This window comes from Anas acuta, chromosome Z, assembly GCF_963932015.1.
Source record: "Anas acuta chromosome Z, bAnaAcu1.1, whole genome shotgun sequence".
Classification (NCBI taxonomy): Eukaryota; Metazoa; Chordata; class Aves; order Anseriformes; family Anatidae; genus Anas; species Anas acuta.
The window spans coordinates 18,969,533-18,997,410 of record NC_089017.1 but is presented as its reverse complement, the minus strand read 5'-3'; the positions used below and the strand labels follow the sequence as shown (position 1 = coordinate 18,997,410).

Sequence of the window (27,878 nt, the reverse complement as noted above, 5' to 3'; positions counted from 1 at the left end):
GCTATTAAAGTAGATAAATAGTGCCTATTAGGGTATATAAATAATTAAATGGATTTCTGAGTAGGATCTTGAACCCTGTTCTCCTATATTCCTGGTGAGAGATCTAGACACTGGGCCATCATATCCCTCCTAATTGCCTGTGCTTGCTCCGGGACTGTGAATGTTTAATTACTTCTACAAAGGTGAATAACTCCCACAGAAGAGGTTGGTATTTATGGGGTCTAGTAGTGATAATGGTTGCTGAGCTTACTGTGTAGTTAATATTACAACGCTGTTTCAGAAGTGCAGTGTCCTTGGTCATTTCTCCCATACACTACAAATAGATGTTTGATGATTATAAGGTCTATGGAAATTGGTCTTGCTAACATTCAGAGCTTTTTTTTTTTTTTTTTTTTTTTTTTCTTTTGTGTGTATAATTTTTCACTTTTCATTTCATATAGATTGGGTGTTGTCTCATGCCTTTGCTGAAACAGACAAAAAGAAGAAATTTGACAAATTGCAATGACAAACTTGCACTGGGTAATTTAGTACACACTCAGATAAATTCCTGCTTGCCTAATATATTGTGCTTGTCAGTTGTAATACTCAGCTGGCTGCAAGAAAAGAGAGGAAAAAAAAAAAAAGCAAAAAGAAAGAATCTGAGGACAGGATAGCCCATTTGTATTCCCAGGGAGGGATGAATTTGTTTTTGGTGTAAGAATGTTTTGGATGAATTGCGTCCATTTCTCCCCAGCACGACCCAGACTGAAGAGGTAAAAGTCATCAGTGAGGTTCCTGTGCACAGCTTGGTCTGACAGGCAAAAAGCTTCTGCATAGCTTCCTGCCAATTAACTCATACTCTCTCACAAGGCCAAAAATAAAGTAAAATGCCTGTAAGGCTACTGAATTAAACTGAGTAATAAAATAGGACAAAGTGGATAAGAACCATGTTACATAGTCTCTCATACGACAGTCATTCAGCTAGTGGCTCTTACAACTTCCAGCTGGGGCTTCATGTATCACCAAACAGGAAGAATTGGAATATTTGCCTTAAAAATGGCCCAGAATTAGATATAGTTTGGTCTCAGCATGACTCTTTAACTAAACAACAGGTTTATCAATGTCATGATTTACTTCCTCTTTCTTTCTTTCTTTCTTTCTTTCTTTCTTTCTTTCTTTCTTTCTTTCTTTCTTTCTTTCTTTCTTTCGTTCGTTCGTTTGTTCGTTCGTTCGTTCCTTTGTTCATTCGTTCGTTCTTTCGTTCTTTCATTCTTTCGTTTGTTCTTTCATTTGTTCGTTCGTTCGTTCTCTTGTTCTCTCATTCTCTCGTTCTTTCCTTCTTTCTTTCTCTCCTTTCTTTCTCTCCTTCTTTCATTCCCTCTCTCCTTTTTCTCTCCTTCTTTCTTTCCCTCTCTCTTTCTCTCTCTTTCTCTCTTTCTTTCTCTCTCTTTCTTTTGCTCTTTCTTTTGCTTTTTCACTCTTTTGCTCATTCTTTTGCTCATTCTTTCATTCTTTCATTCTCTCCTCTCTTTATCTCTCCTTCCTTCCTTCCTTCCTTCCTTCCTTCCTTCCTTCCTTCCTTCCTTCCTTCCTTCCTTCCTTCCTTCCTTCCTTCCTTCCTTCCTTCCTTCCTTCCTTCCTTCCTTCACTCCTTCACTCCTTCACTCCTTCCTTCCTTCACTCCTTCCTTCCTTCCTTCCTTACTTCTTTCCTTCCTTCCTTCCTTCCTTCCTTCCTGTGAACAGAGAGTCCACTTAACTAGAACTTCTTAAAGTAACACAGAATGACAAAATAGGTAAATGTCAGGAGGTAATAGAAATTTCAAAATGCACCAGATGGAAATGTAATGCCTCACCTATGCTAATCCAGGGATGAACAGGGTGATTCTGATATGTTCCTAGGGCTTTTGCATTCTTCCTTCAACTCCAAGATGAAATTTACAATTATGGCTGAACACCAGATAAAAATGAGAAAAAAAAAATCCCCTCAAAAGAGGAAGCCTCCTTAAGTGATTAGAAACTAGAAGGACTCAATTATCAGGAAAATATTTGTAACAATGGGAATGTTATTTTCATGCAACATGAGTTCTGAATATATGTGCAGGCAATTACCCAATCTATTATAGGCCACTGCATATTGGATGGCAGCTACCGAACTCTTGGCTTCAACATGTTTGTATAGAACAGTACCTTAATTCTTCTTCCCCTTTCTGTTAATGGGAAGAACAGCAGCTGGGAGGAACATTTGCTGTAGGCAGAGTGTAGACTGCATTAAGGATCAAACATTTAAGCAGAACATTTCAACAGGGATGCAGAACCCATTTAGATTTCAGCTGTGAACATGTTTAATCTTGTTTAAAACTGAGCCTCTTAGAATGTCTATGCAAAAGCAGGGAAATACTAGAAATTAAGCTTCTGTTTCCTTTTGAAGCAAAAGATCATAAGATCACAGTAAGAATATCCCCTTATTTGTTTGTGTTGACAAATAGTTACCATAATTTTAGTACATGTAGCTATGGTACTGTTCACCTCAGAGATAAAATGTGAGGCTCACATCCTCCTGTGGAGATGGAATTCTGCCAGATTGTCTAAAACTTTTATTAGATCAGTTACGAGATCCGGGACACTTAAAAAATAGAAAAATAATATACATGAGGCATGAATAAGAATCAAAATTCTGGAAAAAAGCCAAAGTAGAACAACACCCCACGTTTTTGAAGGCAGGAGCCTAAATAGGGATGTGGAGCTGACCATTGCAGCTGAAGCTGTAATAGGACTAATCCTCAAATACTTAAAAAATTTGGAATTCAGGTCTGAATTATTTCAATAACATTTTTTTTTTAAATGATCTTATAGTTCCCTTAATAACAGCTTCCTTGGTTATCATTGCTTCCATTCTCAAAAAGCACAAGAAAACTCAATATAAAAACACAGGACAGGCAGTATACATATTGAATCAGTGGTAAATGTGTCTTAATGCCTATCTGCAGCTATGACCTGTAGCAGATTATTTGAAAATGAGTATAAATATAGTGTACACTAGCACTTGTCTTGACCGTATTTCAGCTTTCAGCTAGACACAGTTTAAGGATTTCACTGCCTGGCAGTTGTAGCAGCATTTTTTGCCCAGTACTCCTAATGGATCTGTTTGCCATGAATTTGTCTAATCAATCATTGGTGTTCACAGTTCCCTGGGTCAAAGAATTTCACAGTTCAGCTATGTATTCATAGTCATTTGTTTTAAACCAACCACCTGTTAAGTCAGTTTGATGCCCATGGACCTTGTGCTTTGAGAAGCAGTAACTAAACTTTCTGTTTGCCTTCTCTGTCTTTCAGAAACAGTTGTACCTCTGTCACATCTCTTCCTCATCCTCTTCTCCACACTGAAGTATAACAGTCCCGCTAATCTCCCCACTCCGCAAAGCCAGTACACACCTTCAGCCACCTTTGTCATCCTATATAGGTAGCTTTGCTGTTTCATTATCTGCTTTTCAGGATGAGGGAGACCACAACCACATGTAATCTAAGATTTCCACTATGCTGAAACAGCCAAGTTGCTTACCAAATTCTGAATCACTCTTCTTTGGGCTGGGCATTATACAAAGGCTTCTAACAGATTATTGTGTGATAAAGCAACAGGCTTAGGTGTGAATCTCCATTGCCAACATGAGAAAAATAGGTAGGTACAGGACTTCTGTGCTGTGGCAGTAGCAGTTAGTGACTTGTCCTATATACCTGTCTACAATTAAAAAAGAAAGAAAGGAAGAAAGAAAGAAAAAAAAAGAAAAAAGAAAAAAAAATAACTTTATACATTGCAGTTTTAGAAGAGGAAATGTACACCTCCCTTTGCCACTAACGAAGAAACTGCTTCCTCCCTGCCAACTCCCAGTTGTCTGCACAATGAAACAGCAACAGAAAGAAATGAACTTTCCTGATTCAGGTGACCATCACAAGCATGTATTTTCTTTTCTCCAGACTCAGTGAATGTGCTTTCATATCAACTGTTTGTCCTACCCTGAAACTGACTGCTGATGACAAGGCAAACCAAGCATCCAATTTGACTGCCAGTTTGCACTGTGCCTCCTTGCCCCGAGCTGATTTTTTAGACTGGCAAATGAACATGCAGAAGAATGTTTAAAAAAAAAAAAAAAAAAAGCTAAGGACATCATTGTGAGAACAATATTTAATCAAAGTTTATAGCTCAAATACAATGGACAAAGAGATCAAGAAACTCAGGTATCTGTAAGAATTGCCAGGCTCTTTAAGTGGGAGATGCAAGTTCTATTTTCCACTGCAAGTACCATTCAGATGCACTGGGTGCATGCAGTCAGGCACACAAAGGAAAGAGATTTCTATGACACCAGTACAAAAACTCTCCATGGGAGCTTGTGGCAGCACAATTAAATGAGGCTGATAATTTACACTTTCTCACTTACAAATGCAGTATCATCAGTACTAGATAAATTATTGAAAAAGTTGTCAAATAAATTGCCTCATGGATATGATCACCATTTTGCTGGTTGAACAGCATTTAAACAGCTGTTCCTTCAGTGCCTTCCAAAAGGGATTATTTGAGAGAAGTTTTAATGTGACTCTTCTTTCACTTAACTTTCTTTAACGTATACCCTTGGTATAATTCTATTACCCCCTCAGGATTTTTATGCTTTACTTCTACTCCCAAGTAAATGATAGGAGAAAACTCTCCTATTCTGTGCAATGTATGCCTTCAAGACTAGGAGGCCAGAACAGTGATTTCTGTTCATTTGTATTTAATAAGATTGGTAAAGAAAGCAGAAACAATTTTAAAATATTTCAGCTTAGCAAGTAGGGGTGGGCTAATCAGTGAGTGGCAAGCCTGAATGCCAGCCAAATCTACCCATAGGAATTGGAGATAATTCTGGTGAGATTCCTGTGCTGGGATTAGATGAGTCAGTGAACCTAAAGAGATTTTAGGCGCATGCTGCATCATCATATGTATTAGTCCATTTCTAGTTCACAGAAATTTGTACTGGGGCTGGAGTATGCTGGAAGGAGGGGGTTTGAAACAGAAGACCCAAGGGTCTTTCTTTTCTGTTTTGCAACTTCCAATCTGTTAAAAGTTAGTTAAGCCGTGGCATGTTTTCAGAGACATAAAAGCTTCTAACATATTTGTTGGCATCTTCATTGCTGCTGTGTTCAAATGCTCCTTTTTTCTGATTCAAAAAGCTAGGCAATATTGAACTTTTCAGTAAAAATGAGCCAAAATAAAAATGAAGATCTAACATACCTTTGAGATCTGTTTGGATAAAGCAGAGTTATGAAAACACCAGTCCAGTCTGGTTTCTGCGTTACAGTCAGATCTGGATGGGTTTGGTTTCCTGTTCTGTTTTTAAGTTGTATCTGTTCAAAGCAGAGTCTGTGATTTCTGTAAATGCATGAGATGGTTTCTCATGGCTGAAAATCCTCCCAGACTTTGGTCTTTTAGAATCCCAAGCCAGACTCGCATCACAGACCAATTAGGCCTTGAAAGGTGAGTGTTGACCTAAAAGTAGTTCTGATCTAGATGTCAATTTTTGAGCTGTAATACTTGGTAAAGGACCATGAAATCAAACTGCTTAGAGGAAAAACAACACTATCTTTACTGCTACACAATTACCTATCTCATCTTAAGTCTGTTCAGTTTTCAAGAAGCTTGGGTTAACAATTGAAGTAAGGACGTAAACTCAGTCTTCACTTGCTTCTGGTGAGGACCATAATGACTGGGCTTACTAAATTTTATTTATTTATTTATTAATGTCAGTGAATATTTTTGTTCCTACAGAGTCAAACCACCAGTGGATTGAAGCTAATTCTTTAGTCAGGTGGAGAAAGCATTCACCTAGGATGCCTGATGTCTGACTTTAGCCGGTGCTCAATGGAGAGTCTCCTAAAGCTCATATATGCTAAGCAACGGCAAGCATGATCATTGTTGGCCAACATGCTGTATTAGATGGAAAATGGAGTCCTGCCTTTCATTTTGAACACTGAAGAAAGTCTGCTGAAATGATAATTCTTGTCAGGGTTTCATATCAAACAAGTCAGGGTTTTTAAGGAGAACTGTCCTTGCTGAACTATCCTTGATCAACCATAGTATATGTGCATGCTGAGCCTTACATTCCTGGCCTCTTTCAAGGGCCAAGATTAGATTATTTGTTAGGAATGGATGGAGAATGACAGTATCCCATTGCAGAGTGGGCCATTTATCTGACATAGGAATGTAGCTATGTATTATCAACTGTGTCAGTACTAACAAATACACCAATAACTTTGTACTGATAAAGACGCTGGGCTGGAAAATTAGGCTCTTAATGATCTGTAGAGCAAAATTAAAAAGATAAATAAATCCAAGCTTTTAGATGACTGTTTGAATAGAAAAGCTAATCATTAACAATGTTGTCATATTTCTGCACCTTGTCTCCTTCCCTTTGCGTTCACATAGGTCTAGGAACTTGATCCTCCGAAAACTGGCAGCTCAGGAAAATGTTGGAAGAAAAGCTTTTTTTTTATATATATATATATATCTCAAGCTTTTTTTTATTTTTTTTAATATCTCACAGTCCCTCTCTCTCAGTGGGAGACAGTTCTCAAAACTCCAGAGCCAGGTTTGTTTCAGAAGTTACAGAGGTGAAAGCTTGCAGAGAGACATCAGATATAAAGTATCTGCTGGGACTGATAGCCACAGGTACCCATTATTTTTTGGTGGGGAGCCTACAGTCAGCTAGTTCAGCTTCATGACTGTAGAGATTGAGCTGACACTAAAAAAAAAAAAAAAAAAAAAAAAAAAAAGCCATCTGCCTAGCTTCTTTTGATTTTTTTTATTTTTTTTATTTTTTTATTTTTTTTAATTTTTTTTATCTAGAAAGTTTTGAAGGTAGCAGCACAAAGAAGAAACCATTTTTTTTTCCATAGACTTGCTTTAAAGCAAGGGCTACATGCATATTACCAAATCCGGCAGCACTTTTTTGAGTTTCTGAGTTTGAGAACGTTCTTCAGGTGTGTTCTGATTGTGTGTGAGAGCAAAAGTTAACAACTATGTTCCCTTGCAGCCACACTGCTACAGAACACAACCTAGGTGTCTGTGTATGTGCATAGGCAGCTTTGATCTGCTTTGGCTAGTTCCCCTGTGAGTGTCTGGAATATCAAGATTTGAATACAGTTAAAAAGACACTACTCTTTGCTTTTGGTTGGAGATGAAACAAGAAAACCTGATCTAGGAATTCCAGATACTTGAAAGAAGGATGGGACACGGTGATAGAGTTGTGGTAGATTCATTTTCCAAAATCCAGAACATCTTTTCTGGGAAACTCCTACAGCAGTTAGTTGCACTTGCACTTTTTACTTTACAGAAGCATGGATTTCCTAGGCTCATTACAAAGTCTGGGGCAGTTGCCACTTTTCACTAATTTTACACCATTTTTACACTTTTTTTCCCCTATTTTTTCCACTAATTTTACACCATTTTAAATGGACAAATTAAATTTGAAAACATGGGGAGGTAGTGTTTTGAAATGAGGACTGTTCATTTGTGCAGCCTGGCTAAGAAGCTGACTATGTACTCAAGTAGTCAGCTTGTCTTCAGAGCCAAGGCCATGTTACTGGTTGTGTTTAGCTACGTGCAATGCCAAGCACGCCCAGGTGTGCCCACAGATCCTGCGGTCGCAGTGTCTGCAGTGTAGACATGGTACGGGAGCATGTGCATTCACATTACTATAGATGTTCTAAAAAGCAAGGGGGGAAAACCAGGTTTTTGAGTAGCCACAGCTACAGCATTCCCCAGTTATAATCAATAAAAAGAGCTCTCGTGAAGCGTCCTGTTAGAGGGTGTGCTCTTCTGCATGTGACAGTGAAAGGAAGATTATTGTGAAAACAAGTTCGTATAGGGACATTAATGGCAATTTCCTCCCCTCTTCTGAAATCAGCTATTTTGAACCAGCATTACCAAGGTACTGTTACACAGAGCAAGCCAAGAGCATGCATAAGCGCCCTTGTGAGTGCCTTGCTCTAACAGGCGACAGCATGAGCCCAGCCCCTGGCCGCACCCTGCTGGAAGCCCATGTGGCCCAGCCAGATAAGAGTCATTTTCTCCAAGGCGAGGTCTTGCTTGGCTGTGCCTGCCAGGAATAGTGCGGGAAATTGACCATGACAAGATTTCGGTTTCAGTAACGGTGTTAGCAGTGAGACACATCAAGACATTTTGAAACAGCAGCGTCATTTAGTTGTGTGTCTTTGTGCACCAGTTGGCATTTTTTAAATCACTTTATTCCCTCTCTCCCTATGAAATACTCACAGCCCTGCAGGAAGGTGGCTGTGTAGACGTATTCACCTGCCAACTCAGTCTGTACTCATGTAGGATTGTTCTCTTGTCCAGAAACCTGAAGGGCTTACCATAAACAGGTGCAATGCTGTGAACCAGTTCTGAGAGCCATGTTCACATGCCCTGAGGACTCCTGGTGCTCATGGGTTGCCTGACAATCCAGGACTTTCTTGTTTACATTGCCTGTTATCAGTAGAACAACAGCAGTTTGCACAACAGCTTCTCCTCTTTCATCTCAAGTCTCCTGAAGCTTCTTTCCCAAATGTTGTTCCTGCCTCAGAACATAATCCCACATGTCACTGCACCTGCTGAAACCCATGGGGCTTTGCAAGGTTAGGTCTCCCATTTCACTGGATAGGGACACTCTCTATGCCAGAACTTTCTTAGCAGATCACTTGCTGATGAAAGGTTTAGTTTAACTGACCTGGGGCATGCATGCATGTAGTGCTACAGCCAAAAAAATACCATAGGGCCTGCTGTCTTCTCGATTTTTCTATATAGTAGATGAATGGGGAATCCCACCAGCTCTCCTGCCTTGCTGCAGAGCTCAGCGTGCCTGGGAAGTAACTTGCCTGAAATCATTCCTATCTTAGTTTTCTTGTCAAAATATCCCACCCTGTGATCCTGGCTGTGGATCAAATGGAAGGAAAGATCGTCAAGTTCCATAAGTTTCCCCTGGATAAGAAAGGAAATGCAAATGTGGTGACTAACAAACTGATCTCACTTGGAAAAACCAGCAGCATCTCCATCCATGCCTTTTCAGCTGATCACATGGCTGGCAAGAAATCAAATGATTCCCTAGAAGATAGGTCTCCGGCTTTCAGGCAGACTGGCGGTCAGTTGGGCCTGCGGATGCCAAGGGCAAGCCTCAGTAAGACAGACTGCAGGCAGGGTCAGGGCTTGCTCTGGATCTGGCAGAGAAGCTGGAAGTATTCTGGCATTACTGCTCATCCACCTTCCTCTGTGTGTAACCCAGCATTAGGGAGGATGCTGCCCAGCATGGTTTTGACCCTGTTACCTTCATAATTATTATGAAAGACCCTAATTCTGCAAACCAACTGAACTTCTCATCCCAAATCAGTTGTTCCTTATCATTACGTGTAGGAGCAGAAGATACCACAGCTGGTACTGGAAAGATTGAAATTGAACTGCAGAGAAGAGATTGAGTTCATCTAACTTTAGCCGCCTCCAAGCTCCATCTCTCACGTCAGCCATTTGCCTGGGCTCCCCCTCCAGTCAATGGAGTGACTCCAGAGCATGATTCACCACGGCCTAAGAATAGAGCCTGAGGTAGGTGGGGTGAATCACCCTCGGGAATTGCCTGTCTCTCTCTGTGAAGAGAGCTTTGCCAGATGGCTTTGATGACAACTCTTTCTTTTAGGTGCTTAAAATTAGAGATGAATCCCACCTCAAAATGTTCAACCTCCATGCCTTCTTGAAACAGAGAAGAGCCAGAGATAGAGCTGCAAGTGAGCACGCAAATTTGCCACTGTTTTTAAATGGCAGCCTTCACCCCACAGAAAAATAACTTTTAAAGGGAAGGTGAAAGACATCTGTGGCCCCAGCACAGTGCAGATGGCATCCTGCCCAGAGGACATGGTGAGAGGCACAAGGCTGTTTCCTTCGCCTCTGCCTTCTAGTATGGTGTGGCTGGCTACAGCTGCTGGACTTGCATTCTTATCATATTTTCATATCATGCTCTCTCAGGTCTTCACTCCCATCCAGCTTCACAACGTACAAGCTGCCAAGAGCTGCTTTACCTGTCTTTTAATTAGGTAAAGCAATAGGCCTGAGGGCACAATGAAAACCTTCATCAGTATGAAGCACTGGACAGGTGAGTGTGGTGTACCACCCTACCACACAAAACAGCCACGCATTTCCCTTCCAACAAGTCACAAAACATGGACTCAGCGTGGCTCTTCTACCCAACACCCTGTGGAGAAATCTGCTCAAGTACATAGGGTGGTTGCCAGATGAAGAAAAGAGGGAAGAAGGATTAATCTAGCTAGCACCTTTCACGGAGCATTTGTGTTACACCAAGAACAAGATTCGTGGGGGAAAAAAAAAGTAACCTGGGTAAGGCAATGAACATTTATAGAGGAAGAAATGTTCTCAGGAGTGAATTCATTATGTTTCTTCTCAGGCTAGAGTTTTCTAAAGATTTAGGAATACCAGATATATGAAAGTTAAATCATCATCTGACAACTATATTCGTGCCTGGTTTTGTCAATATTGTTTGTTCAGGGACTTGAGGACAGGAGGTTTTAGATCCTTTTGTGCGTTACCTGTTAAATTTTTCTTCTATCAATATTTGCACATGTTTAAATTGGTGGCTTAAACTCCTTTCTTAGTATGCAAGGGTGATTTCTTCGTGCTAGAAAGAATGGAGTGAGATGATATATTAATGTAATAGTATTCAGGTAGGGAATAGAGCCTGGCACAGCTGTGGATAAAAATGCTGCTTTTTCAAAGAATTATCAGGACGTTTCTGGTCATCTGATTGCTGTTCAGAGGTTAAAGTGCTGGTCCCCACAAAGATTATCCAAAGTTTGAATAGCTGCTGATTGATTGATACCTGTTTACCCAAAAAGTCCCTACAGAGCTTCTATTTTTGGCAGTCTATGTATTTGAGGACATAGGTCCCCAGCAAGACTTTAAAAAAAAAAAAAAAAAAAAAAAAAGGACACACCGGAACCATGTTCTCAGTACAGCTCCCACAGTTAATGCTTTTTCTTGTTTCAAATGCATTAAGGAAAAGCTCTGTGCCTTTCGTACAACCCAGGTCTGACTGGAAAGTGTGTCTGACTCCATGTCCCTGCAGGCAAAGCAGAATGAGTTGTTTTTTTTTGCCTCATTTCCAGCCTGTGGTGCAGGCAGGACGCCACCATTTACAACTTCCTTAGTCTCCACCCTCTAAACAAGGGCCCCTGCAGAGGTGCTGGCCTTGCTGCCATGCTGGTTGGGGCCAGTCTCAGCTTTGGATGTGCAGAACATAGAGGGGAGGAAGAGGAAGGTGGCTGCCACATCTCCTGGGTGGAGGCAGAGGTGGTCCTGTTTGGGGTTGGCGGGACATGGTGGGCTGTGTTGGGTGTCTCTGAAATGTAATCCTCTCCAGGAACATGCTAATACACCCCATGGCTGTCAGGGGCCCTCAGAGGACTCCTGTGAACCAGAATGGCCCTTCTGGTGTGGGGGTGTAAAGGAGGGCCGCCATCCTGAGTAGCCCTCAAGGCAGAGCAAGCCTGTGCCACCCATTTTGTGCCTGGCTGCCCACCGGCAGCTAAGTGGTGCCTGCATTTGTCTTGTGTTCCACCTGTGTGGGGAGGAGGCATTGCCTGTGTCCTTCGAGGCCTGTAGTAGCCTAGAGTGAGAAGCCTAAAATTTCCTTTTCCAATTTTGAATCAAAGAGACGTGTGAGAAGTTACTCATACATAGGACTTCACGTGAGTCAAGCAGCTCCACAGGAAAAAGAGGATGAAAAGTATTCCTAAGCCTTTAAAAAAAAGTCAGCCACGTGTAGCTGCAGAGATGGATTCAAACAGTTTTTCCCATTCTTTATGAAAAATGGCCATCAAGCTTCAGGAAGAAAGCAGAGAGAAAAAGTAGGAGTGTGTTTGTCTGCAGACAACAAAAATAGAATGACATTTTTGCAAACTATTTTTTTCCAGTCTGCCAAGTGTGATTTCTATACAATGTATGATACAGGCCAGAAAGCCGCTGGTCCGTGGATTTCTGCAGATTATGATCAATCAATCATAATTTCTCTCAGTAGCTGATGATGGAAGATGTGTGATTCATGACCATAACCGTATTTTTAGATGTAGACCTCTCTGGCTACAGGATCTTGTGTTGCTTAGCATATGCCCTGAGAGCAGGAACAAGATAAATGTGGTGTCTATTTAAAAGAATCAGATTACTAATTGAGAAGAACTGCAATGCATATGTTAATCAGAGATCTAACCGCACTTTCTATCAAGTGAACTAAAAATATTGTAATAGCCTTTAGTCTGTGCTTCTTGCAAGAAAGGCCAGTGATGACGTAATTTTTAGTAATTGCTTTAAGCCTGTAGTACCTGGGTACCTCAATCTTGGAGTATTATGTGACTGCAGTGAGCAACACGTGGGCAGATTTTGGAATGGAAACCTTGTGAACAGGAATCTCTTTCTGCTTTTAGAGGGACTGGCTGGCTTCCTTGGAGGACCTCTCCTGGGGCAAGATATGGATGTGCCTGAAACATGAAAATACTGTATGCCAGCAATGAGTGAAAGAAAACAATGCTCGGAATCAGCCTTGCCCGATCTGCCTCTCCATTCTCCCCCTTCTTCATTGTTACCTTGGTTTTCAATATCAGGGGTAGTCATGACGCTGGTAAATTACCTCTGGTACAAAGGTTGACAGGCTTGCTTCATGGAAATCAATGACAAAACTCATTCTAATTTCAGATGAAACAGCACTTCATCTGCAGTATAAAACACAAATGCACTGCTTTTGCAAGAGTATAAGATTAGCAGAACTGTCATTTTGGCAATATTTGGTACAAGGCTATTTTGGAGCTACTCAGCTACTTCTTCAGTTCAATCCATAAGATGGCTGAGAGTGAGCTGAAATCATTTTCTCCCTAGTTCCCTTTAATAATACGAACACTTGGGTCTCATTTTCAAAGTAGTTCACATATAGAGACAGGAAGCATCAGCAAAGGATTCTGGTAAATGGACATCTCAGTCCTCACTGAAGCCTCAGAAACTGAAATGCAGTTTCAAAACAACCTTTATTCTGCTTGAAGACTTATTACAATTTTTAAAGCAACTTAAAAACAAGACACAGCTCCATCAACTCTATAGCTTGAACAAAATCTCAAGGAGGCATGTTTTCACTGTTGCCTTGTGAAGGCAATTTACAACCGACTTTACCCTCCACCTCCTCAATGACCATTTTAAAACAAAGTAATCTTAATGTTTTAAAGACATTTAACAGAACAGAGCTTTATTTTTAAAAACAATAATAAAAAAAAAATAGCAGCATCTTGGGCAGCTAATGCAGTCTCATTAGGACAAGTGCAATGTAACGTTACCCACTCCTCCAGTCCAGTTTAGTTTTCCACTGCAGTAAATACAACATGATTCCACATAAAATGTTGCATTTTGGAACCTTGTCCTATGGGAGGCATTGTGCTTTGTGCTGCCCATTTCTAAAGTGACCCTGAAAAAAATACTATCAGGATTCACTTTCCCAACTTAATACCATGCATAGCAAAAGCACTGTGTGAAAATCGGCAGAAGTTTTCCCCATTAGAAGCATTTGCATGTTTTCCCAAGCATTATTATTTCATTGCCAATTACAAGACAAAGCCATTTCTTTACTACAGAACAGTTGACACCAAATAGAAAATTTTAAGATTTGGTTTTACAGTTTGATAAGATTTTTCTAGATAAATGAACCATACAGACAAGCTTTTTTTTTTTTTTTTTTTTTTTTTTTTTAGAAAAAAACAACAACAACACAGAAACTCAGTCTTCTAACTGTATTTGGAAACATGCTGCACCCACAAAGGTCTAGTGCATGTGTGTGTCTTTACACAAAATTAATATCACTTACTGAATTCAGCAAAATGATCACGTTTGGTGAAAATGCACCTATACTGAGATCTATTCATACATAAACACAGCAAGTGTGTGCGCATATGCACTGATGCACACATGAATATCCCCAAAACTGGAAATCCCAATTTCAACTTACGGAAATCAGAAGCTCCTAATTTTCCCTGTGGGTGTTGGTTCTCTGTGTTATGCCTCATACTTTACAAAAGCCTTGCAAAAGTGCTGCTGCAGTGCAGCATAACTTAGGGATTTAAAATAAAAAATTCCCCAAACCAAAAAAACATACCAAAACAATTCCCACCCTTGTATCATATTAGGTGGAAAAAGTATACGTCAATAGAAACACAGAAAAGCATTGCGTTTCTTCAGTTATATCCACATGCTTTTTTTTTTTTTCTGTATATATTAGTCTGTTTGAGATCAAATCAAAACTGGAGTGAACAATATGGTACATTAAGGACAAACAACTCTGCAGTGAATAGGGCCTTTGGCAGGATGCAGCTCTGTGCATTAAGGAGGGAGGGAAATGCAGAGGCCACACAATACCCAGGTACCAAAGAAACCCCACTCATGCCCACTTTGGGGGCGTAAGTGATCCTTGTGAATTGCACAGACCCTGTGTAGGCAGAACTTCCCCTAACGAAGCCCTAAAAGCATTTATCCCCATAACATAGTGCTTATTTCTCATTGTTGCTTGTGCAATAAAAGCAAGTGCCAAATTTGCACGCACACTATTTTTTCTCTGCTACAACCACAGATGAAGTGAAGTAGTACAGCACAACAGGAACAAATGATATCCCGTACTGGGCTGGGCATGCTAAGGATATGGCCCACTGACATAGCAGAGGTTTTCTTAATATGAGGAAAATTAGATCCAAATGCCTTAACTACGATGAAATTTCTTGAGAAATACTAAGTGAAACATCCATTCAGATTACATATATTTTGCCTATAGAGAAAAAAATACGATTTTACTCTTAAAGTATTTAACATTCAAAAATTAATATATGTCTGAAGAATACCTTGGATTGCTACAAGTGTTAAATTGTTGTATATTGAGCTAATTTGTAATGTCAAGCCCAGTAGTATGACTGTCATGCTAGAGTAATTGTTGCTTTTCATAGTAAAAACCAGTTATTAGAAAACCAAATTTAAATGGTCCTATTTGAGAGGCCTGAAAGGAGGGTGGAACAAGGAATGGAAGGGATGAAGACTAAACTTCTATTTAGAAAATAAAAAAATCAGAATAATTTTGAAAATGATGACTATCCTGAAACATTTATGTTGGTTGTATCTTGTTTCCTGATATAGATTCTAGAGAGAAAATACATCTATAGGAAAGCAAAGACAACCCACCAAAAAAGCACAAAATCCACATAATTAAAGAAAAAACCAAAGCTTTACAGTCTCAGAAATGAAGGGATAATGTAAAAAATAGAAGATAATATAAAAACTACTGGAGACTGGCAAATTCCTCATTATTTCCAATAGCTTACTAAGTACTGAATGCTTGGAATCAAAATACATGCATCTCTAAAGCAGAGTTATTATGAGACAACTCCATGGGACCTACTCTTTTGATTGTGTGTGCAAGTCCCTTAAATAGTAATGGGTTTCCCTGTGCATCTTCGGGGAAGAATAAGTTCATCTTAATTTCGTCACAACTTGTCCAATTTTATATGAACTTCATTACTTTATCAATTTGCAATGCATGAATTTCTGCAATGGTCATGGCAAAAAATATATAACAACAATAACCACTGCAAGCCACCCACAGTGAATTGTCCCAGAATTACTACTAAGTTTGCTTTAGTGGGATTCATGTATTTGTTTCCTTTAAACAAACCATAATTCTGTAAGTCTCTAGTGCCTGAAACTATGAAAATGTTCACTTTGATGAACATTTGATGAGTTTGTAGACTCAGTCTACAAACTTATGAAAATCCAAAATATTAACTATGAAAGCCTAATCATTTTTCAGAACAGAGGTTTTCCAGTCTTACTTAGCCCTATGTTGTATCCAATTGTTCTGAGTACAGGTGGGAGATTTCTTTAAAAATACTAGTATGATAAACAAATCCAGGCAACAGTTTAGAGAAACTTCCTTCATATGAAATGAAAATACCTTGACATGCTGACAAAAATTCTGCCACAGTAGGTCAAGATGTCATTTATTTACTGTGAAGTGTGGATTCATTCTGAAATCCAACCTATCTACTCCAGTAGCTAAATTTTTCTGTTTTTCTGCAGTCATTATCAGAGAAGGATACATAATTTTTTCATCTTTCAAATACAAAGACAATCATGACAGAAGTTCAAAATGCTTCAAAAGCAAACATAGCAAGGTACCGTACTCTAAAGGTATCTCTGAAACAATATTGTTGGACTCAATGATATTTTGTAATGTTCATATATTTTTATTGAATAAAGCAGCTTTGAAGCTTATCAGGCACTGCCCAACAAAATATTTAGTCAAAAAAAAAAAAGATGAACTTTTTAAACTTTGAGCTAGTAGCTCAATATTCTATACAAAGAAAATTGTAAAATATTTCATAGTTTTAATTCTGAAGCCAACTCTTGCTGGCTTCCTGTACATTAAAAAAAAAAAAAAAAAAAAGAAAAAACAGAAAATGTCAAAAGAATAACAAAAAGTAATCATCAAGAAAAGTATTCTCAGGCAAAAGAAAGAAAGACAAAAGAAGGCAAGGAAAGAAGAAAAACAAGCTTAACCTGTAGACATGCTCAAGAGAAGACTACAGCCTAAAGAAAATTTAGTATTGCATAGCATGGTCTAAGAATTCAGCTTTCAGCAAACAGAAAGGGGAAAAGAGAAGCAGTTTGGTATTGATAGTTTCCATCAATGATAGTTAGTCATCCAATATGTACATTATTAAAGACTGTATGCCATTGAAAGTCCTGTTTTCTTCAGTCTTAAATATATTCTTAAAACAGGATTTTTAAACGTCTAAGCAAAACACTTCCTGGCACTTCACTGTTACAATTCCTCCAAACAACATACTGTAACTGAAGTCCTTTTAAAGTGTCCCTTATAAATGAAAGTGCCATTCTGCTACATATCATTCACCAGAAACCAAAAAATCCACAATGCTGTGTGTCTGGATCCACTGAGTGCAGCAACATCAAATCCAAGCCAGGTTGTGACCAAGAAATTCCAGTAACCAAATGACAAAGACCTCTTACACCTTGTGTCTGCAGAATCCAACGTTCTAGCTGGTAAAGCTTCAGAAGTGGTCGTAAACAAGCACCATGGTTAAAGGCCTCTATGTCCCTGCTGGGAGATCAGGTTAGGATTTCTCTCTCTTGTGTTTTTCTTTTCTCAATTAAAAAAAAAGCACTTCAGATTAGAAACATACATTCACAGCTTAATACTGTGATCTTTCCGACTGCAGTTGTGAAGGAAAGCTCTAGTCCCATCTCTGAAGACAGATAGCTTTGATACTGCAGCTCAAATTCTTGAGTAAGGCTGAAAGGAGCCTGCTCTCTCCAGAGGCCTCAATGTTGTCAAATCTTTTCTTTAGAAAAAAACCAAACACCCAGAGTATTAAGATCTTCATCGCCTCTGCTGTGCATATACTGGGTAGGCTAGTGTGACATTGAGAGAGTCATTGTGCTGCACAAGTGATGTGTGTTGATAATGTAGCACCAGTTCTTTGAGAGAGTTGTACAAGTTATATGGCTCTGCAAATCCATACCCAGTAGGTGTTTTGTTTATCACACAGTGCTTAACTTCTCCATCCACCCTAAAGAAAAAAAAAACAAACAAACAACAGTTTTTAGTTTGTCAGTACAGTAAAATTAAGCTAGAAAACAAGGTACTGGCAATAAATCTTAAAACACTAGTCACTACATAGGATTCCTTCTATAGTCTTCTGTGGTGGGAAAATGGTAACAGCCTAGGTTTAACCCAAATTCCCAGGTGTTGCTTAAGGATGCAGGAGTTAGGCAGGACTTAGTAGCTGTAGATAAATGAGTTACTCCATGCTCTACTTTCCCTTGTTTTCAGTGAGCCTCATCTGTGTGAGCAGCACAGGTTTGAGCTGTGTAGAAAATGGAGCTGCAATAAGAATGGCCTCATGACTTGTTGTCTGCTTCTAAGCAGAAAGATCCAATGGGATCCACACACGTGCAAGTGTGCATGTACCCCTTGCTCAAGGTAGGTGCCTCAAATGCATCATTCGCATTTAGGGTACGTACACAACAGAGCAGGCATAGCAGCCTTGCTTGCTGCTCTCTCGAACCAGGAATGTTCCATCTCGCTTTCCCCGCAGCAGATTTTCAGCTTGGCTTCTGTTGATATTTCCCACGTTCCATGTTCTCTCATCATGATGGGGCAAGTCTTCATCATCATCTACCATAGAGTATTGGCTGTCAAGATATGACAAAAGATGTTTGTGAAACACGTTGCAGAGCAAAAACCATGAATATGCTGGTCCCCCTTTCATATCACCTGGAAAAACTTGGTTAGTAGGTTGTCTCCCTGGTAGAACTAGAGGCATAAACCATGTAATACTACAACATTTCACCTGCTGAACAGAAATAAAAGTTCTGGTCCTTGTTTCTTTTAAAAATACTCATGTAGATGTGAAGATGGACATAAAAGGATGCTGTTTTATCTATCAGAATCTGCTGTGAGGATTTCAGCACTTCTACCATTGCTCACTGTTCTGGTATACTGCAAACCCACCAAAATCAATATCCTTTGAGACAGCTTCATTTCTAAAGATCAGAACACTTGGTCAGCAGTGAAAAATCATGCAATGTATTGATTGCATCTGCTGCCTGGGAGAGCTATGAGCAGTTGTACAGGTAGATAGATAAATTATTCATAGGGTAGATGGCTTTGTGGAAAGGTTGGAATAGTAGTGTTCTCCTTCCTTATGAGATTATGAAAAAAGCATGTTATATAGGACCTTCTTTACCAAAGCTGCCACCAACTACAAAGCTGATTCAGAGTTTCACAGAACCCTCTGAGTTAAACCCACTGTGAAAGAAGATGTCTGGTTCAGCTATGGGGGACACCACTTTGATACTCTACAGTTCCAAAGTTCCCTATTTGCCCAGCAGCCTGCACTGGTCAGCTTTGCCTTTGCTGCTCTGCTTACAATCAGTTGTTCTGAAGAGTATCAGAGTAGTCTACCATGATCAGCAATTTCACACATTTTAATTTTTCAGGAAAAAAAAAGGGTTCTTTTGTTTCAGATGACCTGCTATCCAGCTCCCTTATCCCATCGTACTTCTTTGCCCTGCAAGATATTCTTATGCATTCAGTTATAGCTCAATTTTCAGCACCTAGAGAAAGAGACTCCTATTTTTACTGCTGCTTTTTATACTCATTTTTTTCTGTTTTACTTTAGAGAAAAAGTCAAATTCTCAAAATTTAATTTGCCTGCAGAAACCTGAGCACTTAACAGATTCACTGACAGGGAGAGTCAGAGAGACAGAGAAAAGGAAGATTTTCTTTAAACAGTTTCACTTACTATTTTGATGCTATGTTATAACCACAGCCTGGCATTGCTCTTTCTGTCTAACTGATGAGCGTGCCAGTGGAAACAAGTGCCTACATATTCTCTATTATATCTTCTCTGAGCAGAGCTAAGACTGAGTGAACAACATGGCTTTAAAATGTGTATGCCATATTTATTCCCTTCTTCTACCAATGTAGCCGCAGCAGTTGCACAATTTCCAGGATAACAGCAGGAGACTCAGCAAACCAAGCCAAATTAAAATAGACCACTAATGTGGACAAAACTAGAATGTAAAACCAGAAAACAGTCATTGTCAATCTGCTGTTTTTGCTATATGTTCAGTCATGCAGTGTAGAAGGCATGCACAGGAGACTACACAAGCAGAAAATGTTGATACAAATATTACTCAGACCACTTGGTTTTTCTACTTGTTCACTCTTCGCTGCTTACTATTTTTATCTGTGAATTTAAGGCACTTTGATACTATTTTGCAGCTTGCTTCTGTTTAAAATTTGGTTTATATTTGCTTTTTGCTGTTTTTTTTTTTTTTTTTTTTTTTTTTTCCAGGAATGAAGCAAAAAGCAAAACCTATTCAGTGGCCAGGCCCCAGCTATAACCTATACTAAAACTGAATTGCTGAAATGATGGAATACTATCCTGCCATTTCCCAGAAAGACTGATTAGACCATAAAAATGGAGAAGGACCACTCTTCAGCATACACAATTTTATCACCTTCAATAGCAATGTGATACACTGATGTGGGCACCACTATACTAGATAGCACCATGGTATCAACATATGTAATAGGGAAACAGCCCACCTGTGCCTAAGAGACCTTCTGAACAATTTATTTATTCCTATGACATCCCTCCAAGATACCTACACCTTATAATCTTCATGTTGCTGGTAAGAATAAAGACACAGGTTAAGTTCCAGTGCTTTGCTATAGTAACCTGATTACACACTTCCTTGAGTAATGGCTGAGTAGGGGGTGAGAGGGAGTCCTTTCTGATACCCGTGTTATGTAGGCTGCCCTGCGGTAACAGTGAACATTGTTACAAGAGACCTAGAAGAGATTCCCTCTGGGTGGGTCTAGAATTAAATATGGTCAATCTCACTTTTGTGCAAGCTGATAGGAAATACCAGGAATATTTAAATCTCTTAATACTCACTCTTCTGTATTTTCATTTCCAAGCCATTCATTTAGCTTCTTTTGCCGAACACCTTTCTGAGTCAGCCACCTGGATAATAATACCAAATAAAATTAATTATTAGTTTCAGAAGTTTGGTGCCAATAAATAAATATATTTGTAGTATATTATTATTATATTATACTATTACTATATTACGTTATTATATATATGTTTATATATATATATATATATATATATATATATATATATATATATATATATTTGTGAATTCATAATGATACTTACATCAAGTACTGGTCTCTTGTCTTCCTCAGCTGTATGAGGTCTGGCTTAATGCTGTTCATACGCTTGTCTATCTCTCTATATTCAGCGGCTTGCTTCTTTAAATCCTCTTCTAATCTACGCCTGCTGTCCACAATTTCACTTATTCGAGACTTCAGTTTTTCATAGTTGTGCATAATTCTGAATGGAACAATGTGGTATGTTATACTCTGATAATGTCGTATTCATAACTTTGTCTGCTATTTTCTCATATAGACTTTTAAGAGAACAGATTATTTCTCTAAATGTAGCTTCATGCTTTACAAGTTTACATCAACCCCATTTGAAGTTTGCTTTGCTTACAACTGAACAACTTTAACCTTGACATCTTGTTTTAATTTTAGGCAGATTTATACTTGGCATCATTTCTTTCTTCAAAATGATACAACTTGAAATACACATACTGACCTTTGTATTTCTTTTTCATTTCCTTCGCGTTTAAATTTTTCAATGTATTCCTTACTGTATCTCTCCTGTGTCTGGCACTGCTCTTCAAATATTTTTATTGTTTCATTAAATGCTTCAATAGCTGTTCTTTTCATTTGAATTTCCTGAAAATAAAATAGTTGTTTAAATTACAGTTGTTATCAAACAGAGTGGATGATTTATTGGCTTGTATCATGGAGACATTTCAGTATATTCTAACAGAATGACTTCAATATCCCATTACCAGAATGCATCCTGTCTGCAGAGCTTTACAAAACAGAGGAGACAGGCCTCTGCAAAAGACAACCATGATGAGGCTTTCTGGGAAAGAAAAACTGCTAGAAAAAGAACTAGTTACAAGCTCTCTTTTGTATAAATAAGTTTTATATAAATTCTTGTTCTGAAGATTACCCTTATGGCAATGCACTTTGCGCTTTGTATCAGCTAATGTCCTTAGAAGTTCAGTTGACTCTCTGAAATAAAATTTTAATTTATTGGGGTGGACTGGTCTCCAGAGGTCATTTGATCCATCTTTCTGTCCCCACATGGCTAGTCCAGGGCTAACTCTTTGAAACAATTAACTTCAAGTTGCCTACACCCCTCAACCTTTCTTCAATTATGTTCAGATTGTAGGGGTGTAAAACTGCACAAATTCACCAAAACCTCAAGACTTGGCTAATAATTGGATAAGGTGAAAGAAGGACAGTGGAAGCTTTTCATTCCTGTAGAATGTCATCATTCTGCCCATATCTACATGTCATCATTCCACCCCATATCAGTGAAACCAGACCTTTACAAAACTAGTATTAAAACAGAATGCTTCCTTACAGAGGTGTCTTGGAAACCTTAACTCGCCCTGATGAGGCCAGTATGCAGATGTGTTTGTAAATCAAGGTGCTTGCTTTGGATGTGTGTGTCGGTCTTGAGCACAGAGTTAGGTTGTAGGTGGTGATTGTTAAAACATGAGTAAGCAATTCCACTATACTGAGCAAGCACATAAGGTACATTTTCCTCTTTTGGGCAATTGTAGTTGTGGTGGAACAGAGGAGGAGGAAAGAAGAAAATAGCAACATGAATTTAATAACAGTCTTCTAAATCCACATTAGTCTTCCATTCACCTTTTGGCTTCAAATCTATTTTACCTGAGATGTTCTTGTGTAGTCTTCATAGAGTCTGTCATATTCTCGGCTTTTTTCTTGGAACTGGGTATTATATTCATGTAATTTCTTTCCCACTGCTTCAATGCTGTCCTCTTTTACCACTTGATCCTGGGATGGTGAACAGAAGAAAAGATACTTGGTGAAAAAAACCAATACACTGCACAGATTTCCAGACTGCTTAAAAATGCCCAGATATTTACATGGTAAACGTGACACCTCTTTTATCAATATAGAGGTATGATATATTATATGCACAATTTGCAAGTCAAAATAAAACTAAATGACAAAAAGCAATTTTCTATTGCAAGTGTGCAGCTTAATAATAAAAATTATATATTTCATCAGCACTGAGTGGGGTATTTAGTAACTTAAATTTATTTCTTAATAATGCTTCTGCAGTATTTAAAATTTTAATTATTTATATGCAATTTATGCTGTTGGTTTTAAACAAAAATATCCACTTTTATACCCACTTTATTTTTTCAAATATTAACAGAGCTGAAATTCTTTGTAATAAATGTCTCCCCAGTCTGCGATAATTTCTTTGTAATTAAGTGGAACACAAAGAAAATAGACTAAATTACCTGCTGGTACTTAGACACTGGATACAGTAATTTTACATCCAGTTTAGGATTGTACTGGGCTAGAGATTCATTCCTGTAGTGGTTTATTAGCTCAACCACAGAGTTGAAAGTTAACGGGTCAGAAAAGCCGTACTTCCCATCTCGGTGAAATATTTTGATTAATTTGTTATTTCCTCCTTTCCTGCAAGTAAAGTTTGTTGAAAAGTTAGGCATACTTCTACTACTATTTCCGAAAGAAGGTGGTATTTTAAAGGCAGTATTGTAGGTATTACAGACCTACTGTAACTATCTTACCTTAGTGTAAGTGTGTAGTCCCCATGCATTTTGGTTGAAGCATCTCGTACCAAAAAGGTACCATCTGCAGTGTCTCGAAGCTTCTCATTCACTTCTTCTCTAAAATGAAAGCAAAAGTAACTAATCATTTCAGCTTCTTCTCACTCATTTATCCTTTCACCGTGCTCTAAATTCTTGTTTTAAAATAGCTTTTTTTTTTTTTTTGTAAGCCTTCTTGATCTCCACATAAATAAACACAGTTATTTAATAACTTATTTAGAATTACTAGTGAACAACTGGGATACAAAAACGATATATTCTATGTCTTCTCACTGCTGGAATGAAATTATATTCGTGCAGAGGTCTTCTGCTTGTTCATACAAGCCTGCACAATTGGAGCAGCCAGTGCTGGTCTAATGTACCTATATATAGTACGTTAAAAATGTTGCTAATACATAGCACTTGTTAGTCTGGCTTGTTAACTGTTGTGCCTACAGTTGAGGATCTGGATGAAAGACAAGAAAAAAAGATACTTATTTCTTGGTGTTGTCTTTTCATACTACTATTTCATGCTAGCATTTCATATAGCTGCCTTAAAACAACAGAACAGTCACCAAATCATTTCACATATTACATTCTAATGGACTGCCAGTAACTTTTTAGTCATGTTTGGAATAAAAACAACTGTGATATGTTTCTGTTGGAAAATATCCTAAAAATTGCTCTTAGAGCTATAATTTTTCTATACTTAAGCAGAATACATACAGAGAAAAACAGAGCAAGAATATAAAGTCATACATGAGAAATACATGTCTTGAGATGTTTTACCTTGAGATATCTCCCCAGTACCATTCAGCATCTTGTAATGACATGTTGTTATTCATGCCGTTGTTAGTTACAGTATTAGGTTTCGGTGGCTTAGGAGGCAGTGCTGCAGATAAAGGGAGAAAAAGTTGAGCATAACTCATTGAAAACATGACCATATATTCCTTGAAATCACACATTACTATATGAATGAGAAAAAAAAAAGGAATAGTTACAAAACAGTATTTTCCACCTCTGACAGTATTTAAATGAAGAATCAAGAATTTTACTGAAAAAAATACAATTCAACAAAAAGGATGTACTGCTTCAAGAAAGTATGTTAATCTTGCAATAATATATTTTAAGCAAAATATAACACTTTACTCATCTCCTCTCCCTGTGAGGAAAGCATTTGGGAAAAAAAAATCTAAAGTTTGCTATTACCTTCTTCGACTATCTTCAGGTAACTATAAATAATAAAACAGGTAAGATTTCATTTTGTTTTCTCCTATGTGACGATCTTACACTAATATTGCTGTTTTCTCACCTATAAGCTGAGTAATAAAAAACGCAAACCCACAGCAATACTGTATGTTTTAATACAAAGAATTACGTTTCCATGATCCTCTGCATTCTGTGCAATCGTTTGCAAAAAAAAACAACACCCACTTTGAGAAACCCATCTGTGACCCAAATATCCTTTGTGTTAATCTTAGTATTCTACAGAATAAATTGTCTTCCAAATGCCAGGACTGATTAAAAAACACATCCCCTTTTCTCAATGTCAAAGCTGCATACGTATGCCAGTGGGTGCCGGAGGAAGATACTGCAGCACTCCTGACTTACTAGAAAGGGGGACTACATTGGGATCAGGATTAAAAATCAACCCAGCTCTTTAGTTCTCTAGTAAGTACAACATTTCTTATGAACATCTCTATACATATATAATGACCAGCTACAAAATACAATGTTTTTAAAGCTGCAATGAATATAAAGAGAGCATAACATTTTTATACATTATGAAAAAAAAAATTATGTGATATTAGGTATGCAGTTAATACTGTTAGATTTTAAAATCTGTTTTTCCTAAAGCAATCCAAACCATTGAATTGTAACCACTGATTCAGGAAACATAAGTGTTATTACAGCATCTCTTTTTAGCTACAGTGTGGAAGACAGCAAAATAGCAAAATAAAAGAAACGATATTTTTTAATGATATAGTAGTAGAGATAGAACTACATATGACAGAAAAAAAAACAAAACAGAAACAGGTAAATTCAGTAAAAAAAACATTTAAGTAAGCAGACAGGTATTTCTACAGGTTATGATTCTATTTGCTATAACCATGCACAAAAACACAACTTAATTCTAATTTGTATCAATGACAAAGTAAATAAATCCTACATATCCATTAAGTATTTTTCATCAGATATCGTAAAGACCAAGAGGAATTAAGTCTTCCATAATAAGACTGCAGTTTTACCTGGTGGATCCATTTCTATGTAAAACATCAAGTCTGTGCCACAATTTATATCTGTCTTAGGATATTCTATATCCAGTTCTTCCATATTCCAAACAGTATTGTACATTTGTATGAGTTTCACTCAGTAAGCTCAGATACAAGAAAAGAGTCAGGCTCTCTTTGTAATGGTGTCTTGGAATTCATTTTAAAACCTATAAGGGGCTGCACTGTAACCTATTACATCATAATCCTCAGCCAATCATGTCAAAATAATGTCACCAGACCACTCCTGTTTCATCATTTTGTTCTACATTAATCTTAGAACAATTTCAGTTTCAGAAAGAGCCTACATTTAGCAGAATAGCAATATAAACCCGGTTTTTCAAGCAAAAAGCCGGAGCAGGCTCTCCTTGTGCACCCTTATTTCCATTTCATTTTCCTGACTTTGCAGCATGGTACAGTCCAATCCTGGCAGGATGACAAAAGGCTGATATGCTGCAGCACGTAGCTCTTACACACACGCGCACACAACACATGCATGCTCACACACAGTGCAGCTCCCTTTGCAGAGAGGTAGGTCACTTCTCAGATTCATTCTCCTACTCAGATGCCTGTAGTTTACCACTGAAAAAGCTTTAAAAGGCTTGTGTGCATGTTAAAGATGCAAAAGAGAAAAAGAGCATAGCCATTATATACCCATTACACACATACATACTTAGGCTACATACATTACATAAATTACAATGCATACATTATTTATCCACAGAATGAAATATAGATTAGGTTTTTAAACGGTACAGAGTTCTATATTTTAATATGCACACAGATCTGATGTACCTAATATTATTATATAAATTGTGCTTACTGCAGAGATGCCAGCCCCGTTTCATTCTGTAATAAAATACAATTCCAATTGATCTGGATTAACTCATTTTGAAATCTAAAAATCAAATATTGTAGTCTTACATTCACCAGACTTTTCTGCACCATGCAAGAAAGTCAAAACTGAGCACGATCTTGAAAAATGATTTTGCTGAACATAAAAAGCCAGTCTGTCAGGACACAAGATTCAGTCTGCCTTTTCACACTGTTTCTCTACCCTGCTCTAATCAAGATATTTATCAAGTAAATTGTTTTAAAAAACAAGAGTCCTTCTCAGTGTCTTCTTCTGAACTTGACTTTATGCCACCAGCATACTTGTACTATTCGGAAACTGTCTCTCTAAGCCCCCCCATCACTGGCTGCACCGCTCTCAGACCTCTTGGAAGAAGCATGCACAGAACAGACTATTGATTCCAGAGCAGAACGCTATGTAAAGCAATCTAAATGCTTTATACTCGCTATAATCTATGGGGGCAGAAAACCAGATACCAAAAATAACCACAACAAAGAGTAACTGTAGCAACTATCTGTGCCTACATCAGGAGGAATCCTGGTGCAGCTGAAGTGTGCTCTATCTCACAAACACCCATTAAAAAATTAACACAGTTTATACCCGTCCCAAATATTTCACATGTATCTACCCTCCCGCTGTGCTACTCACCAGCTCACCCCATTAGACAAGCACTAACATATAACAACATGTCTGGAGAACCAACAGTTAACAAAAAAATACATGCTAGTTTGCTCTCTGTATTAACAAGCTGAAATTCATTTTGAAATAGACTCCCATCCCTGTTTAGGTAGACATGCTCCAAAGATTCCTTCCATTTCCAAAATGAAACAGGATACTTGAACTCATCCCAGACACAAGTCCAAACACTGAGCTTGGAGGTTTAGCCCACCTGCTACCTAAACAGTTGAGTTGCCAAGGTAATTATTTAAATTAGGTTATAAAGATTTCCTACCAAGACTATATTGCTGCATTTAGGTCTAATGTGGAATCGGTAAGATTTTTTTTATTCTGTTGAATAAGGTCTTTCAGGAGAAATTACTTCTCCCGGGTTTCAGTGGTGGCTGAGTTCTGGGCTGCCCGTGCTCGTATAACCAGGTTAGTGCTCGGCGCGGACTAGCCTAGCTTGCGGGCAGGAAAAGACAGGCGGCAGATAGGCATTTCCCCACTCCCTGAGTAATCTGCAGGCACTTGACCTTCACTCACCTATTTTAAGATCGTGAAACCTCTACCTGGTAATGGGTTATATTGAAATACCTCCACAAGGTGACGAACAAAACAGAAAGAAATTCAAGAGAAATTCAAAATCACTTACTTTGTACATTATGCATCGCAAATGGTCGCCCTTGTAATACAGCCTGAAAACATAATCCAATAACCTGAAATATTAATTGGCTTCCTCTTAT

General features: G+C 38.3%; 1 protein-coding gene across 4 annotated transcripts in view; it reads right to left on the bottom strand.

Moving 5' to 3' along the window:
• Positions 1 to 13,060: 13,060 nt before the first annotated feature.
• The window catches only part of PIK3R1 (phosphoinositide-3-kinase regulatory subunit 1), a 58,366-nt gene continuing 43,548 nt past the window's right edge, over positions 13,061 to 27,878 (bottom strand). For 2 of the 4 annotated variants that reach the window (XM_068666075.1, XM_068666076.1), the window contains 9 exons: positions 24,142 to 24,244; positions 23,335 to 23,433; positions 23,041 to 23,221; positions 22,439 to 22,564; positions 21,279 to 21,421; positions 20,835 to 21,011; positions 20,568 to 20,636; positions 18,124 to 18,294; positions 13,061 to 17,669 (listed from right to left, as the gene is read on the bottom strand). In XM_068666075.1, the coding sequence (XP_068522176.1) occupies positions 17,480 to 17,669; positions 18,124 to 18,294; positions 20,568 to 20,636; positions 20,835 to 21,011; positions 21,279 to 21,421; positions 22,439 to 22,564; positions 23,041 to 23,221; positions 23,335 to 23,433; positions 24,142 to 24,244 (1,259 nt within the window). In that variant the 3' untranslated portion in view covers positions 13,061 to 17,479. Of the gene's footprint in view, positions 17,670 to 18,123; positions 18,295 to 20,567; positions 20,637 to 20,834; positions 21,012 to 21,278; positions 21,422 to 22,438; positions 22,565 to 23,040; positions 23,222 to 23,334; positions 23,434 to 24,141; positions 24,245 to 25,601; positions 25,774 to 27,787; positions 27,873 to 27,878 lie in introns of those variants that run through there. The other 2 variants (XM_068666078.1, XM_068666077.1) reach the window with 2 other exon arrangements.